At 32.5% G+C, this 17,936-nt stretch overlaps 2 protein-coding genes across 2 annotated transcripts in view; one reads left to right on the top strand and one right to left on the bottom strand.

The window, feature by feature from the left end:
* The window catches only part of LOC140439663 (uncharacterized), a 336,018-nt gene that overhangs the window by 28,497 nt on the left and 289,585 nt on the right, over positions 1 to 17,936 (top strand). The gene's annotated exons all lie outside the window — the stretch shown is intronic.
* The window catches only part of LOC140438712 (uncharacterized), a 54,218-nt gene that overhangs the window by 18,693 nt on the left and 17,589 nt on the right, over positions 1 to 17,936 (bottom strand). Inside the window, exons 2-4 of the mRNA XM_072528356.1 lie at positions 14,415 to 14,591; positions 8,383 to 11,469; positions 6,718 to 8,280 (exon numbers count right to left, since the gene is read on the bottom strand). Coding sequence (XP_072384457.1) covers positions 6,718 to 8,280; positions 8,383 to 11,469; positions 14,415 to 14,591 — 4,827 coding nt within the window. The remainder of the gene's footprint in view (positions 1 to 6,717; positions 8,281 to 8,382; positions 11,470 to 14,414; positions 14,592 to 17,936) is intronic.

Here is a 17,936-nt window from a genome sequence, read left to right as displayed (position 1 = left end):
TCGCGATTGATCTTCTGTCTCTCTAAAAGATTATTTAATCCTTGTATATCTTGCGTTTCACCTCTTTCATCTTACAAAAGTTCTCTAACGTATTTCTTCCGTCTTCTTAATTTCTTGGGTAAATCTATTAACATTACTCCTTTACTTCTCTTATTTTTGTGTGCATATTTTTAATATCATGTTTTATTCCTAGTTCTTTTATTTCTTTACAATATTTCATCAAATATATTTCCATACCAAAAAAGTACAATGCAAGTTAATAGTTACAGTACGTTCAACCAAATTTCTAAACGATTAATGAAATTCTCAGAAAACCTTTCTTTGCAGTAAAAGGCTAAAGTAAACTGCACTGGAGTTCTTCATAATCTTTTTATAAAATAAGGAGCAAAAATTCAAATGGAATTTTAAATATTATTATTTATTTGCCTAATATTGAATGTATAAATAGAATGGTTAACCTGCTGTACAATTATTTTGTAAATAACAGAATAATAGTGTACTTACCGATTATTTAAATCTATAAATCATCATCATCGACACTAAATTATTTATCGGTATTATTATGTAAATCTATAATCACTGGATTAATTGCACTAATTTTATTTTACCGGATCCACCACTCTGCTATTAATTTTTAACATTTATTAAGAGTTTTGATACCCCAGATGTGTTCGATGGGATTAAACTGTCAGTGATACGGCGGTAACCGTAGTACTTGATATCCATAACTTTACAAAATTTGGTCAACTATATAAACTGTTGGTTTTACATTACGTTTCGAAATTTCCGGTAACTCTGATTTGAAGGGGTATTTCAGAAAATTGACATTATTTTTAACTAACCAAGTTTTTATGCTCGGTACTTTCCACGACTGTTTTGGTTGTTTTTTCAAAATCTCCAAATGGTAAGATAAGAAAAAATCAAATCTGCGTTTTCTATAAAGTCTTCTTTCCCCCCTGCTTGAAGAATAATGTGTCTTCTGCTTTCGCTATCTGTGTGTTTTATTGATTTTATTCCAAATTATTTCAATTCCACCCTTTGCAAACATTCATGTCATATCTAAGTAAACGAACATTGCATTTTCAGATTTAAGTCTGGTATATTCTCTTAAAAATTTAATTCTTTTGTAAACTACATAACTTCTTTCGCATAAATGTAACCTATTATTTTCTTTTTTAAATTTAAATCCTAAATGTTTCAAAACTTTCCAAAGGCTAATCCTCCTAATTTCAGAAATTTGCCCTCCTCTTATTTTGGCCAGTAAAGTATCTAAACTGTCATGTTGATTGTTTTCACGCCTTCGATACCAAATATTGCGAATTTTAAAATTTTCTCCATCAGGTAAATCAATGCTTCTATAAAGTTAACGAGTTGTTTTCTTATCTTCGTAATACTCAATCACAGTAAGATCTTGTTGAGAATCTCTGACCGTCTTCATTACAGTTTTTTAGCTTCCTTTCACTTATTCCGAGTGCGTCACAAACGCGTTGATTTATACATAATAATGACCTTAAAGGTCCACCGTTGTCTCTTTACATGGTAAAATATTTATGCACATTTGCAATTAATTTATCAATATCCAACTTACATTTAGGTATGATGATCACTTGAAACTACACGTTTGAATTACAATATACTGAGTTTAGATCAATATGACAGAAACTTTCTAACTCTTGTGCTTGAGAGGTAAAATATAATATAACTGCTTACAAAGATCCTAAAGACATTAAGCAAATTAGACTAATGATCATTAGGAATGCCGATTGTAATTTAATTATGTTTGATAAAAAGTTTAGAAATGTTTAGAAACCGTACATATACAAATTAAAATGTTTCCCACAATTATTTTATTTTTAGTACAAGTATTTTTATGTGAAAACAAAAAGTTAAATACATTTACAAAAATCCCAACTTTAACCCGTAATCGAAGACGTCTCAAAAACGGTATACTCTAACAGACATATGGTTAATCTAACCACCACTAAAAATTAAAAGTGATATTTTAGTACTTTGTATATTTACTTTGAATATAAATTATCTTAAGCACGGTATTATTTGTTTCAGAAAACAATGATTAAACAAGTAGCTGAAAGAAATTTATGTTAAATAACATTATGCAAGAATATTATTTATTAAACAAAATGTAACAAAATATGCAAAACTATGAACAACAGGTTAATGATACATATATTTATTTTATACCTAAAATTTAGCAAAGTGTTAAACATTATGGAGAGCAGCAGTGCAGTTTACCGTACCTTTTACTACAACAAAAGGTTTTCTGCCAATTCAGTTAATCGTTTAGAGGTCGAAGTTGGTTGAATGTACTTTATATAATAATTCAAAAACTTAATTACTTTCTTTAAAATGTTAACAGTAATTCTGCTAATGGTGTTTCTAAATGTTCACAATACCCTATAGTTTTTTATTTTCAGGGTTTTTCGTTCTTTTATTTTTATTATCTAGTGTAATGGACGAGAATGTACCCCGCAATCATAGAATATCAAATGGAATAAATTATATACCTTAACATTTCCATCCTAGAAAAAAACTTATACTAACCACTATACTCGTGGGTAACTTGACCCCCAATATTGAAACTTTAAATACCTTGAGACACTTTTGATTTTATAATATTTGTTTGTAGTTGACTCTTCCCGTATATATTATCTGACCTGGTACTATTTCCTTCCCACCTGTCACCGTGCATTATAGGAGTAAAATTTAAGAGTAATAGTCGTATTCTGCAATGGCAGTACTATGTTTTTGCTATACTGTTTTGCTTTATTCTTCTTTTCCACACATCTATATCTCTGCCCTCGCCTATGTATAATAATAATAATAATAATAATAATAATCTTTTTTTTTCTGTTGTATATGGATGATTTAAAATTAATGGCTTCCACTCGAAACCACCTAGATGAGATGCTAAAAACTGTAGAAAATTTCTCAAATGATATCAGTATGCATTTTGGACTAGACAAGTGCCGTATACTAAATATAGTCAGAGGAAAGGTTCAGCCCGGAGGTTTCGATATGCAAGATGGCCAAAACATCGAGGCAATGGGTAAAAATGATATGTACAAATATCTCGGAGTAAAACAAGCGCGGAAAATTGACCATAAACAAATGAAAACTGAACTAACTTCGGAGCTCGTGCGAAGAGTAAGACAACTAAATCCGTCATATCTTAATAGTAGAAATTTATTTAAGGCATTAAATACGTACGCCTGTTTCACGCTGAGCTACTCATTTGGTATTATAAAGTGGTCAAAAACGGATATAAAGGGGCTTCAGCGGAAAGTAAGAACACTTCTCACAAAGGCGCAAAAACATTATCCACGCAGTGCAGTAGAGAGAACAACATTACCGCGGTATCAAGGGGGAAGGGGACTTATGGATATAGGTGAGCAATTGGATAAACAAATTGCTTATTTAAGAACTTATTTTCAAGTACAGGCTGAGACATCTACTTTACATCGAGCAATTTGCGCAGTAGATGATACGACGCTGCTTAAACTGAGGGAACAAGAAATGCGCATAAACCACCTGACTCAGCAAGAAAAATGCGCACCTGGATGAGTAAACCTCTGCATGGGCGACATCTCAATGAGATCAGCCAAGAATATGTCGACAATACAGCGTCGAACTATTGGTTGACATCAGGAAAGATGTTTATCGAGACTGAGGGTTTCGTACTTGCCATTCAGGATCAGGTTATTCCAACTAAAAATTACCTAAAATATATTGTTAAAGATCCTCAAGTCCAAAATGACAAATGCCGATATGGATGCCAAGCCCAAGAAACAATCCAACATCTTACCGGTGGCTGCCAGGCATTTGTCGGTACTGATTATAAAGAACGCCATGACTCAGTAGGAAAGATTATCCACCAAGAACTAGCTGACAAACTGGGACTTCTTCAAACCGACTATCTTCCTTATTATCAATACGTCCCTGATATAATGCTTGAAAATGACAACTACAAGCTATACTGGGATCGCACTGTGCTGACAGACCAACCAGTGGCCCATAGTAGACCGGACCTCATACTAGTTAATAAACTTACCAGGCAAACAACACTTATTGATGTGGCGATACCTAACACCAATAATTTGCGTGTTAAATACAACGAAAAGATCGCCAAGTATAGAGATCTAGAAATACAAATCAGGAGACAATGGAGAATGGAAAGTACCCAGACAGTACCTATTATTCTATCTACTACTGGTGTTATTCCCAAGAACCTCCTAGCGAACATCAAACAGCTGGGTCTAAATGAACATCTTTATAAGGCCATACAGAAAGCTGTACTCCTCGCGACGTCCAGATGTGTACGAAAATTTTTGGGAGATACTCCAGCAAACCAAGTCACCTAGGGCTCGATAATACGGAAAGAGTCCCACCAGAGCTCAATCCTTTTGATACCGTAGGTATCTGGGATGAGTGAATTTTCCCCTTAGAGGGAGTGTGAGCCGTATGGCTAAATCTGGATAATAATCTTTTATTGTTACTTCCTTTGATTTCGATTTTCAGAGTTCAATGCTTAACTGTTTTAGATCTTTTAGACACAAAATATTTTATTGTTCTACCTGCATCTCTAATATTTTAAATACATTTTTTAAAATAATTTATAAATAAATATTATCAAATAATGAATTTTGTACTGTTCCTAAATGTATTCGGATTGTTTTAGTTACAGCTGTATTTTATAAATGAGATTTCGGATATCAAAAGAAAATCGCTCTGTCATTGTTTCTTTTCAATTACTTTAAAAATTTGACATCGTTTAACATTTAAATAGAAAATAATACGTTTTTTTAAGTTTAAGGAATTTTTTGTATAAATGCTTTCTTTTTTCCCGGCCAAAACAAATAAATTTAATAAAAATACTTTCTTTGTCATGATAATAGCTTCCCAAATATTCAGTATATCGTAATAGCTAAAAAGCACACTTTTTACAACTGTAGTGCTATTGTTTGAGCTTCAATTTTGATTTCATAAACCAAAGAAAATCGAATTTGTATATATAAAAATTTACTTTTAAAGTAAATATTTGTTATTTTGAAAAATATAAGTATAATTGATAATATACGTAGTTTAAAAAAAATTACCTTACTTTTGTATGTGGTAAAAATTCTAAAATCGAAACCAATTAACAGGTCAATACTTTAGTGTGTGTACAGTAAAATGTAGTAATCTAATATTCAATATTCTAAGATTCAAAGTGTAGCAATCATATTTTTATTAACATTAAATTAACTGCTATATTCGCAATAATAAATTCCCTAACTCCTTTATTGTTCAACCTAATTATGAATGATATAATAAGAAAAGTAAGAACTAAAAAAAATATACCAAATGGGAGAAAAACAACTCAAAATAATCTGCTTTGTAGACGACGCAATACTACTCTCTCAAAGTGAATTTACAACGTATGCTGTATTAATTTACTATAATCGCCAAAAATTTTACATGTTAACTTTCTCAAAAGATAAAACATGCATGATTACTAAACAGCAAAAGTAATAAAATAAAAATTGAAGCTGAAATGTCAGTTAATAAAACAAGTGGGAGTTTAAATACCTAGGCATCATACTATCTAGCTACGGAAAGCTCGTAACAAAAGTGAGAGATCAACCGAGTAGAGCAAACAGAGCCGCAGGTTGCCTGAATGAAACAATATGCAGAAAAAAAAAATATCGGATAAGAAATGAAATGCAGAATTTACAAAATAATCATCAGACTCATAATGACATACGCAGCAGAAAGACGAACTAACACAGAGAGGACAAAATGAATGTCAGAAACAGCAGAAATGAATACTGTTTCAATACAGAAAGTTGATGGTAAAACACTATATAACAGAGCTAAAAGTACAGATATTCGACGTCGATGTAAGGTGGAGAACATCAAGGATTGGATAAAAAATATAAAAGTAGAATGAAACGATCATATAAGCCGAATGACAACAAGTAGAATAGTAGAGAGACGGTTAGAGACGGTTCCCCAATAAAACGACAACCAGTAGTAAGAACACGAAAATAATGGAATGACAACTTTTATAACAATAGGTATTGTAGAACACCGGGGGAGTTTATCTTCTCCTCCTGACGTGTTGCTCACTGCCTGTTGGGGCAGTACCTTCGATCTGGTTCTAATTATATCTATTAATTAATTAAAATGTGTTACCTTACATTTGGCGATCACACTTCCAGTATTACACTTTAAAAAACATCTTACTACTTGAGAAACTTTATTTTGCGTTAATTGAACATTGTGTGTTGAAAAATGAGCGAATTAATTTTAATTAATCTAATGTGACAGTGACACAATGACTGATGTTTTTTTTCTAATAAAATTGAGAAGAGAATACGTGATAATCTCGCAATTATGTGCAAAGAGTATATGCAACATCTATCGTGCATTCTCGGGTACAACTCGACTTAAAACTAAAAGTAGTATTTTTTAAAAAAGTAGTATTTTTAGTTCGTCATTTGGATCATAATTTTAGGTTGCGCTACGCAACATAGTCCCCCTCTTTATGTGAACGCATCAAAAAAAAAAAAAATATTTATGTACAATTTGAAGAAAGGTATAACTAATCTAAAAAAAAAACTATTAAAATTCTTGAAGGTGAGTCATAGGAAGAGGACACAGTTTAGCAATAGAGCGAACGTATAACCCTTCAGGAGTTCTGACCTTAACAACTCTTACCTTGTTGTCCTTTCCCGGATATGTCTCAACTACCCGTGCTATAGGCCATTTGAGAGGAGGCGAGTTTTCGTCCTTAAGCAAGACGAGATCATCAGGCTTTATGCCTACCTGAGGAGTGAACCATTTAGGTCTATTTTGAAGCCTATTAAGATAATCGCGGGTCCAAACCTTCCACATATGCTGCTGAATTCTTGTGCATTTATTCCACAAAGACAATTTATTTTCTTGAATATCAGAGAGATCTAATTCAGGATAAGACATTAAGTTAGATCCAATAAGGAAGTGTCCGGGAGTAAGAAAGGAAAAATCGGACGGGTCGTCTGAGAGCGCACAGATAGGGCGTGCATTGAGCACTGCTTCAATCTGCGAAAGTACAGTGGATAGTTCTTCGAAAGTAAAATTGGAGTTACCCATTATTCTTACGAGATGATATTTGAAGCTCTTTATGGCAGCTTCCCAAATACCACCGTGGTGTGGTGAGCGTGGAGGGATAAACTTCCATTGAATTTGACATGAAGTAGCGAAAGAGCGAATAGATTCAGAGGTATCACCTTTGAGAAGCAACTCATAAAGTTCTTTCAATTGATTTTTCGCACCTAGAAAGTTGGTGCCATTATCGCTGAAAATGATACTCGGATTACCCCTTCGGGCGATAAATCTTTTCAGAGTCAATAAGAACGCTTCAGTAGAAAGACTGCAAATTAATTCCACATGCACGGCGCGAGTAGCTAAACATACAAACACTGCCATATAGGCCTTAGTAAGGGGAGCTCTCTTGAGTTTAGAGGTCTTGATTGGAAATGGACCACCAAAATCAACTCCAACGTTTATAAATGGACGTGTAATTTGAACTCTTTCCCTCGGGAGATTAGCCATGATTTGGGAAGCGACTTGTGCGTTAAAACGGTAACAAGTGAGACAATTTTGTATTATACGTTTGATTTGTCGAAGACCATCAAGAGGCCAGAATTTCAATCTAACATTGGACAGTGTATTTTGAGGGCCAGAATGTAGAAGTCTTCGATGTTCTCGGGTAAGTAATAAATTGACAATATGTGATTTTGAGGGCAACAGTAGAGGGAATTTCTGATCATAAGAAACATCTGAAAAGAGAAGACGACCGCCTACTCGTATCATTTGAGACGAATCTAGAAAGGGATTCAATTTACGAATAGACTTATCGTTAAGCAGACGATTATCCATTAAAAATTGGATTTCCGAACTGAAGAAATGAGACTGGGTCAATTTGATAATCATTAACTCAGAACTAGAGAGTTCATTTGGAGTGAGAGGACCTGTACGTCTATGAGACTTAGCTCTTACATTGTGAATAAAACGAATGCAGTATGCAAAAGCTCTCTGAAGTCGAGTGAAACATGAAAATTTGCAGAGGGCATCATACACTTGTGAATCTGGTTTTCTGATCAGATGAGTAACCCTTTTGAGTTCAGGCAGTTCATCAACATTAATACTCGAAGGACCATTATATACAAAGAGGTTGAAATCAAAGTGTGGATCTGACAAAAATTGAGGACCATTAAACCAAAGATCACAATCAAGCAACTGCAAGGGTGTAGCACCACGAGATAATATATCCGCAGGGTTGTCTTTCGATCGTACATGTCTTCATGTATGGTTGGAGGTGAGTTCTTGAATTTGAGTTACTCTATTGGCTACAAAAGTAGACCAACGAGAAGGGTGTGAATTAATCCATGCGAGGACGACTTCGGAATCTGTCCATAAATTGACAGAATTTATCTGAGATTGGGATGGAATCAAGACAGAAAGAATCTTCGTAACAAGATTAGAGAGTAGTAATACTCCTAGAAGTTCTAATCGAGGAAGAGTCACAACTTTTACAGGACTAACACGACTCTTTGAGGAGATTAGATTGCAAGAGATAAAGCCATTTTCATGTGATGTTCTTAAATAAACGCAAGCACCATATGCGCTAAGACTTGCATCCGAAAACCCATGTATTTGAGTTCTTGTTACATTGCTAGAATTTTGCAGCAACCTAGGAATCTTGAGATTGGAGAGGTGAGGAAGTGTTTGTAAAAATAGATTCCATTGTGTAAGCAAATTTGGACTGAGGTGGTCATCCCAATTCGACCTTTCTAACCAAATCTTTCTCATAATTAATTTAGCAGATACCACTACAGGGTTAATCAATCCGATAGGGTCATAAATGGAAGCAATTAAAGAAAGAACTTCTCTTTTTGTATAGGTATCCTTAACGGTAACCTTTGGCACAAGAATTGAAAAATGATCGGAGTGAGAATTCCAACATAGGCCGAGAATTTTGTTCGTGTTATTTTCAGGATTGATTACATAACTAGCTTCATTAGAGATATGAGAAATACCTGCGAGAAATTCAGGTGAGTTTGCACACCATTTATGAAGCGAGAAACAAGCGAGGTTCAAACATTCGGTTAATTGACGATGAATTTCGAAGAGTGTTTCAAAATCGTTACAGCCATACAGCACATCATCGATATAACAGCAATTTAAAAGAGCATCACTAGCCAAGGGAAATTTGTCGGAATGTTTTTGAGCTAATTCCTTAAGACATCTAGTGCTGAGAAAACCGGAGTTATTTAATCCATAAGTGACAGTTTCAAGTTGAAGACATTTCAAATCCTCTTGAGGTGAATCACGCCATAAGATGTTCAACAGAAATACCTGTTCGGGATTTACTCGAATTTGTCTGTACATATGACGTAGATCTGCTACAATACAGTATTTAAATAATCTAAAATTTATCAAAATATCGAATAATTCGCGTTGTACCGTATAACCAGGAAGCATTATGTCATTAAGACTTAGATTTGAGGTAGTTTTCATACTGCCATCAAAGACAACACGCAACTTATTTGTTACGCTATCCTTTAAAACGCAATGGTGAGGAATAAAGTATTTTAAATCAGAGTGAATATTTCGAGTGGAGAGAGGCACATATCTGCAATGTCCAAGTGCAATATATTCATGAACAAATTGTTTATACTGTGCGTATAATTGATCTGACTTGATCAGTTTCTGTTCGAGGTTTAGGAATCGCTTCTTTGCGAGGAAAAACGATTCGCCCAATTTTTTATATTCGTTGGGAGATTTGAAAGGGAGATCTACTTGGAATCTACCAGATGATAATATTTTAAGTGACGATTTAAAAATATCTTCGGCTTGTTGCTCCGAAGGAGTTAGGATTTTTGGAGTACAAGTAGAAGACGAGATTTCTTCTATTTCCCAAAACGACCGTACGAGTGAATCGGTATTTTGAGTTTGAACGAACAAGGATACTTCATTTCGAGGTTGAGTATTTTCTTGAATGTTAAGTATAGAATATGAGTCAATTAACCCAGATGATTGAGGTACATTTCCACCTACAAGATAACCGAGATGAGTATTTGTTAAGGTAGGAAGATTAGGGCCTAATTTTATTAACCCGTAAGTAAGTAAGTCGAAATAAACATCTGCTCCAAGCAGCATTTGAACTTCGGCAGGAGTACAAAATTCTGGATCAGCTAGGTGAATGTTTGGTGGAATTTTGAGAGCATTAAAATCCAATGTAATTTGAGGGTGCTTACAAGTGATGGTTGGGAGAATCGCACAAGAGAGTGTAAAATGTTTTGTGGGATTAACATTTGAGAAAATATTTAAATCCACCATTTTATTCGACGTCGAACAGATTTCGGATATTCCAGAAATTTGAAGACTTTTTGTGTAAGGAATACATTTCAAGCGACTTGCTAATTCCTCAGTGATAAACGAAAGCTGACTAGCTGAGTCTGTAAGGCAGCGAACCTTAACGGGATTATTATGAGAATCATAAATTGTAACACATGCTGTTTGGAGTAGAACCTCCTTTTTGCCTGAGAGTGTAGAGAGAGATGATGCTCGGTAGACATCATTAGACTGAGATTGATTTGCTATTCGTGGGATTGCAGGTGAACTTGAAGTTTCGCTTTGAGTATTGGGATCACGAGATACATTAGAGTGAGTACGAGAATTTGGAGTATCATGCATATTGTGAGACTGGCGAGTATTTTGAGAATTATGATTTTCTTGTGAGTCTTGAGAGTGACGAGTGTTTTGGAAATGAGTGTTTCTAGTGGGTAGACTACGAGAATCTTGATTTGTTCTTAAACGAGAACTATTTGAGTTATGAGTAGAAGCGTTAGAGAAGTGGAGCAATGTGTGATGTCTCCTGTTACATTTAGCGCAATTTGACGCAGAGGTACATGAGCTTGCTGAATGACCACTAGCCAAGCAGTTGAGACACGCTTTTTTTGCCTTGACCGTTTGAAAACGCTCATCTTCAGACATATTTAAGAATTCCCGGCAAGTGTATATTTTATGGGAGTTATTTTGACATAAGAAACATTTAAAATACTGATTATTACTACTATACTGCAAATTATTGCTAACTGTGTTAAGAGAAGTAAAACGAGAAGGTTGTTTGTGTTTCGGAGAATGAGAGTATTCAGGAACAAGATTTTCGAGAATTTTGCATTTTCTTTCAATAAATTCAAGGAACTCCATTAAACTTGGGAGTTTGTTTATATTACGCTCGGTTTCAAATGATCTTTTAGTATTATAGTCTAATTTTTGAGTAAAGAGATTGATGAGAATTAAATCAGTGAGTTGATTCGAGATGTTGAGGTTTTCTAAGGCAGCGAGATGGCTTTTAATTTGAGTTAAGAAATCCCTTAGAGCATGTACATTGGATTTGTAATGAGTGGAGCATTTAATAAACTGTTCAAATAACTGTTTACTATTAAATATTTATTTTCAAATCTATTGCATAAATTTTGTATTGCAATTTCAAAATTGGAATCAATTATTTCTAGATTGTCAATTAACTTTAACGGTTCATTCCTTAACACTGATTTGAGATAAATAAGTTTTTGAGCATTAGATAACTGTTTATCATTTGTTATTAATTTGGTGAAAACATCAAAAAAGCTGGGCCATTCTGAGATTTCGCCCGAGAAAAAAGGTATTTTTAATTCTGGCAACTTTACATTTTGAATTGTGCTAACAGATGGTATTACATTTGTTACAATAGGTTGAGTTTGAACTGGTTTTGCAGATAATTGCGTGATTCTCTCGTACAAATATGAATCTAAATTATAATACTGTTCTTCAACTATGTCTCTATCTGAACAATATTTATCAAAATCTTCTAATTCAAGTTCCTTTTGTAGGTTGAGATACTCGCGATAAGTTTCATTTAATACATTTTTGCGTGCAATATATTGACCGCAATCTAAAACTACATTTTGGTTTTTTGAGACAAATGTTTGAATTCTAGTAATACAAGCTTTAGTATGCCCTCTCAATTTTATAATTTTTGCAACATCAGTCATTTTGAACGTAAGAAAAAATAATACAAATTTTAAATACAACAAGAGGTACTTAGTATCATGAACTAAATAATATTACCATAAAAATCTACTTATAATCACTGCGAATCTAAAATCTAAAAATAAAATGACATGCGACGATGCAAAAAACAATTCGTAAAAGTTACAATAAATGATCAAACCGCACATTAAGTCCAACCGCGACCTCACATAAACTCCTTATCCCTTGCAAGTGTCGATGTCGATATACCGGCCTCCCGGCGCTAATAGAACAACCTTGGATCCTGGAACCGCCAAAACTCCAATGTGTGTATATGAGAGAATAAAAACTATGTCTTTTCTTTGCGAAGAAATGAGGAAGCGAGTGATGTTTTTTACGAATAGTGTGAGAAAATCTTGAGTACTGCGTGAAAACGCCTTTGCAGAAACGAGAGATGATCGCCCTCGTGCTATAATTAATGAAAATTCAGCTTCCAGCTTTACATAAACGGGAACAGTTGCTGTATCCGGCTCGTTAGGAACATGTAGAACACCGGGGGATTTTATCTTCTCCTCCTGACGTGTTGCTCACTGCCTGTTGGGGCAGTACCTTCGATCTGGTTCTAATTATATCTATTAATTAATTAAAATGTGTTACCTTACATTTGGCGATCACACTTCCCGTATTACACTTTAAAAAACATCTTACTACTTGAGAAACTTTATTTTGCGTTAATTGAACATTGTGTGTTAAAAATGAGCGAATTAATTTTAATTAATCTAATGTGACAGTGACACAATGACTGATGTTTTTTTTCTAATAAAATTGAGAAGAGAATACGTGATAATCTCGCAATTATGTGCAAAGAGTATATGCAACATCTATCGTGCATTCTCGGGTACAACTCGACTTAAAACTAAAAGTAGTATTTTTTAAAAAAGGGTGTTCGTCATTTGGATCATAATTTTAGGTTGCGCTACGCAACAGGTATTTATAAAAAGGCTTTTATAAAAAGAAAAAGAAAAAGCAAAAATTAACAGTAGCGAAAATACGGTTGTGAAATTTAGCATGCATTACAAATTTACTTGATTTGGCATTAATTGTTATGTTAACAGTGCTCTATTATTAAAACCGCCGTGAAAATGGTTGTCACAACTGAAAAAAACAAGAAAATGTTTATAGTAGACCATTCTTTCCGCTCGTAGGGAAATAAATGAAATAATGATCCAAGTTTAAAACAAATATCTGAAAAATATCAACAAGTTTTAACACGGCGGACCCCAGTAAAAGTGTAATGTAAGGAATTGTTAAAAAAATTGTAATACTGGTAGTGTATTGTTTCGACACAAGGGCTTTTCCAGTCGTCTAAAAATAGTTTTTACCAATAATAATTAAGAACGTGTTCCCGATAAGATCTTACAATCTCAAAAACGGAGCCTTCAACGTTGTTTTTTGTGTAAATATTATTAAGGTCGCTGGTTGAATGATTAGAATAATAACGCAAAAAATGCAATATTTTTATTGTGAATAAATTAGCAATTAATTGAAAAATCACGAAAATACCTAGCATAACTCATTAGGGACGGTCCGCGTATCTAATAAACTGAACATGTATATAAGAACCCTTATAAATAAGAGTTTTAAAACGCCAGCCTTGACAGCAAATTGCCTATACAAGTCCGCCGAAATTTTTTATTTTAGCAAGTGAATTTCTTTAAACTTAAAAACAGATTACCATGTGTTAGCCAGTTTGACAATGAGATTTTACTGAATAGAAGAAAATAGAATGCTGTAATATTTAAGAGTAAGTTAGTAATTAGAATATATAATTAAATAAGGTCATATTATAATACAATAATAAAAACTATGTATGTAAAATATGTAAATAAATGTCACATATATACTTTCCCAAACAGACGTACCGCGCATAAACTATCGCGTTTAATAACTGCAGCGATCACTCATGTAAATATATTGAATATTCTGCAAAGTGAGTATGAAGATTGTTTTAGGATAGCAATGGTGCAAATTTCGAACATTTAAATTATGAAAACTATAAATTAAAAACAATTTTCATTTTCGGTACCGTTTATTTTGACGAATACTGTATGACTAGATATTGAATACGTACTGATTAATAACAATACTTTAAGTCAATTGTTGAGTTAGTCCAGGTACTCGGAACTTTAGTCCACTATTTGCAGTCATGCATTTGGGTGACTTTGACCTACTTCAGCGTATTATAAATACCGTGATTTTAAGATTGCGTATCTACAAGACAAAGTTGTCACAACAGAGTAAATCGGAAATTATTATTCGGTATATATCCGAATACGTAACCTTAGATTTCCTACTTGATTACATGTTGCCGGCGAGATCTCGTAGTGATATGTTGAGTGATGTAATAATAGACCAGCTGGATAGGGTCTACCTGGCAACATAGTGATATGTTCTCTCATTACTTTGTATTTGCCGTTTGTTCTCAACAAATAGTAATTATCATGACATAACGGTACATAGTAGTCTGTAATCTGTAACATATATATATATATATATATATATATATATATATATATATATATATACAAACAACATAGTTTATTAAAGCTGCAGTCAGAAGGTTTGGCCGGGATGTTAAAGAAACACTCTTTTGACTTTTGGTCTAGCTTTCGGAATTGTTTTATTCCTTCTTCAAGACACTGTAACTAGAAGAATGTGTAAATAATAATTTAGAAAATCCAGATATATAGGATCAGTCACACGACCATAAAAAAAAGTGGACCAATCACATAATCGTCAATAATACCACCTCAAACATTTATAGATCACCTAGTTTCGACTAGTTATCACTAGATAACGATTGCTTGATGTATAGTAAGAAAAATTACGCCGATTCACCGTTCCATTTTTGTGAAATGTAGCCTCATCTCCAAAAAGCACATATTCGAAATAAAATCGATCTCTTTGCACTTGCTGCTGAGACCATTGACAAAAAGCTAATCTGCGTTGACTTAAATCCTTGATGTAACTGTATACGGTAAGGATGCAGTTTATGTTTACAAAGGCTTTTTGCCTTCGAAGTTTGACTAATGTCATGTTAACGTGAAATTTTACGAGTGCTGATGTGGGGATCTTCAGTAGTAGCTATTAGTTTATCATATTCCTTCTGTTCACTTTTGAGGACAGTTTTGATTGTCTCATGTTTTTCATATACAACTGACCCAGTGCGAACAAAACGATCCATTCATTTTTCAAAAACTCTTGCGTTTGGCTTCTTTCGTTCAGGATATCGCTCATTATATATTCTGGATGCAACTAAGCAATTTCTCGGACTTTTTCGTAATACCCAGATCGAAAAAAAAATTTTCTTCTTCTAAACAAAAAATCATTTTTAACAATAAAGACAAGCCACACATACCGATTAAAAAAGTAATAATATGAAAATTGTCATTTTCAAAGCCTACTGTTTACGGTTTAATAATATGAAAACTGTCATATTATATATTAAGAATGTCATGTTCAAACCTTTATAGCTGACACAAATGGCCTTTTACTTATTAATAATTGCGCGTCACAATCGGCAGTTAGGAATGTTTTATTAAAAATTCCTAGCTTAGAATACTGTTGATATAACAATCTAAAAATTGTTACATCAAGTGTATATTGATTTGCTTTCTGTTTTGTGTTGTTCTCTTGAGTTATTTATTAAATAAAAGTAATCTTCTTATTATTATTTAATTATTATATATATATATATATATTATATATATATATATATATTATATATATAATATATATATATATATATATATATATATATTTATATATATATATATGTATATTAATTATCTATTATTATTTAAAACATATTATTATCTTGTAGGAATTTTAGAAATCTTATATTTCATTGAGGAAGTGTAATATTTCCATAATATCACATTTATTAATACATTCATTGCATATTGTTATGGTTTATATTTTTTATTAGTTACTTAAATAAAAATAATTTTGTTTATCACTTAATACTCAATACTTATTTCTACTTACAAAAATTTAATGTGTTTTCGAGAAAACTAGAAATATCTCGGAAAGTGATGAGTTTAGGTAATAGAGAATGCTATATAAAAATGAAAGAGTATCATAAATACCATATTTCTGAAAAATAAAATGTATAGTGAACCATGAAAAAAAATTGAGAAATTTGTAATTTTGTTTTGTAGTTCACACTCTATAGAACTTTTAGTCAATGATTTAAATTAAACTTAATTTAAACACTACAATATATTGTTTATTTTATTATATAAAATAAATAATAATTTATGCATTACATTTTGATATTTATATGATGTTGATTTAATAGGGATTTCAAAATACAAATGGTCATAACTTGTTAAATACTCTATATAATAATGCAAAATCCAATACTATAAGGACAAAAATTATAAGGAGAATAGAAATTTGCAAAAATATATAGGGTGCCCCATTTAAAAAAATCTATGTTCGCTATACCACGTAGTTATTAATCACCCTATACCATAATGGAATTATCGACCGATGTCACACTAAAAACTCACCCTTGTATATATTCATATATTTGATTAACTTACGTCTTCTACCAAAAACTTGCTATTGCTTTCTTGTAAGTATATCACGTAAAAGCACAATTAGTCAGTCTCTGCGTTTAAATTGGCAATAAACACAGCTTTGTGACGTCATTTCGGCCACTATGGCTTTATCAGCCACTGAGGCTAGATACAAAATCAAACTTGAAAGACCAACAAACAGCTTCAAACTGTTTCCTAGTTAAGTAGCTTACAAAAGTGCTATGAAATGTTATGGCCATAAACAAAAACATTTTTTTTCTTTGGTTCTTTAATGTCACTATATATTTGGACTTTTCCATTGTTCCAGTTTCTAAAATATTTTTGTTATTTTAAGATTCACTGACTTACGTCCTTTAGGGTCACACAACTGTTGTAGATTTATAGTTTTATTTTCCTAAATATTCACCTCTACTTCTTTTTTGTGAATAGTTTTTCTATTATTTTACGTTCATCCGCTCTAGTTCTAGATATTCAAATGGGTCATAATTGTCAAAGCAATATATCCTACTGTCGTTACTAGTTAGCTTTCTTTTCTCCCCAATCTGTATTTTCTTATCTTTCATTTTGAGATAATTTGTTTTTGTTTGGTTTATCTGAGGCCCAAAAGTTTTTAATGCTGATTTTTATAATGCCTTTTATTTATTTCGGCTTTTAGTATTGCAATTAATTCGATATCATCTGCTAATTTCTTGCTAGATATCATTTTATTTGTATATTATTTTATTTTGTGTAGAGTTAGACAGCGTTCTAAATAAAGCATATTTTTGTTTTACTCCTTTTCTTGCCACAAAGCCGTTTGATATAAATATATCCTTAAAGGTCTACATGCTTCAAGTTACGGTTAGAAGAAGTTTACCTGTAATTTCGGCATCAGTATTTATAGCGGTTTTGTGGATCGAGTTTCTGATGTCGTTCTTCACTCAAATCGTAATTTCTGGTATTTCCATACTCCTTTTATTTCCCTTATAAAGTTCATTATTTAAATTAAAAAAACATTCCAATGTTAACCCAAATAAAAGAGGATGATAAAAATTGCTTTTCTGTTTACCTCGCAATACGTTTATCTAGTTTTTGTTATTTCATATTTTCTATTAGCGGAAACATATTGATGGTACTTGACTTTAAAAATATAAAAGTTATGAAACATTTTTAACAGTATGTGTAAATTATTTTTACTAATAATATTAAACTTCGTACTTTAATTTAACAGAATTATCTGAATAATAACACAATTTAATAACTTCTAAATTAGGAAAATATGCAAGTTAAAAT

This window comes from Diabrotica undecimpunctata, chromosome 4 (genome assembly GCF_040954645.1).
Source record: "Diabrotica undecimpunctata isolate CICGRU chromosome 4, icDiaUnde3, whole genome shotgun sequence".
In the NCBI taxonomy this organism is placed as follows: domain Eukaryota; kingdom Metazoa; phylum Arthropoda; class Insecta; order Coleoptera; family Chrysomelidae; genus Diabrotica; species Diabrotica undecimpunctata.
The sequence above is the reverse complement of the archived record's forward strand: the minus strand, read 5'-3'. Positions and strand labels throughout refer to the sequence as shown.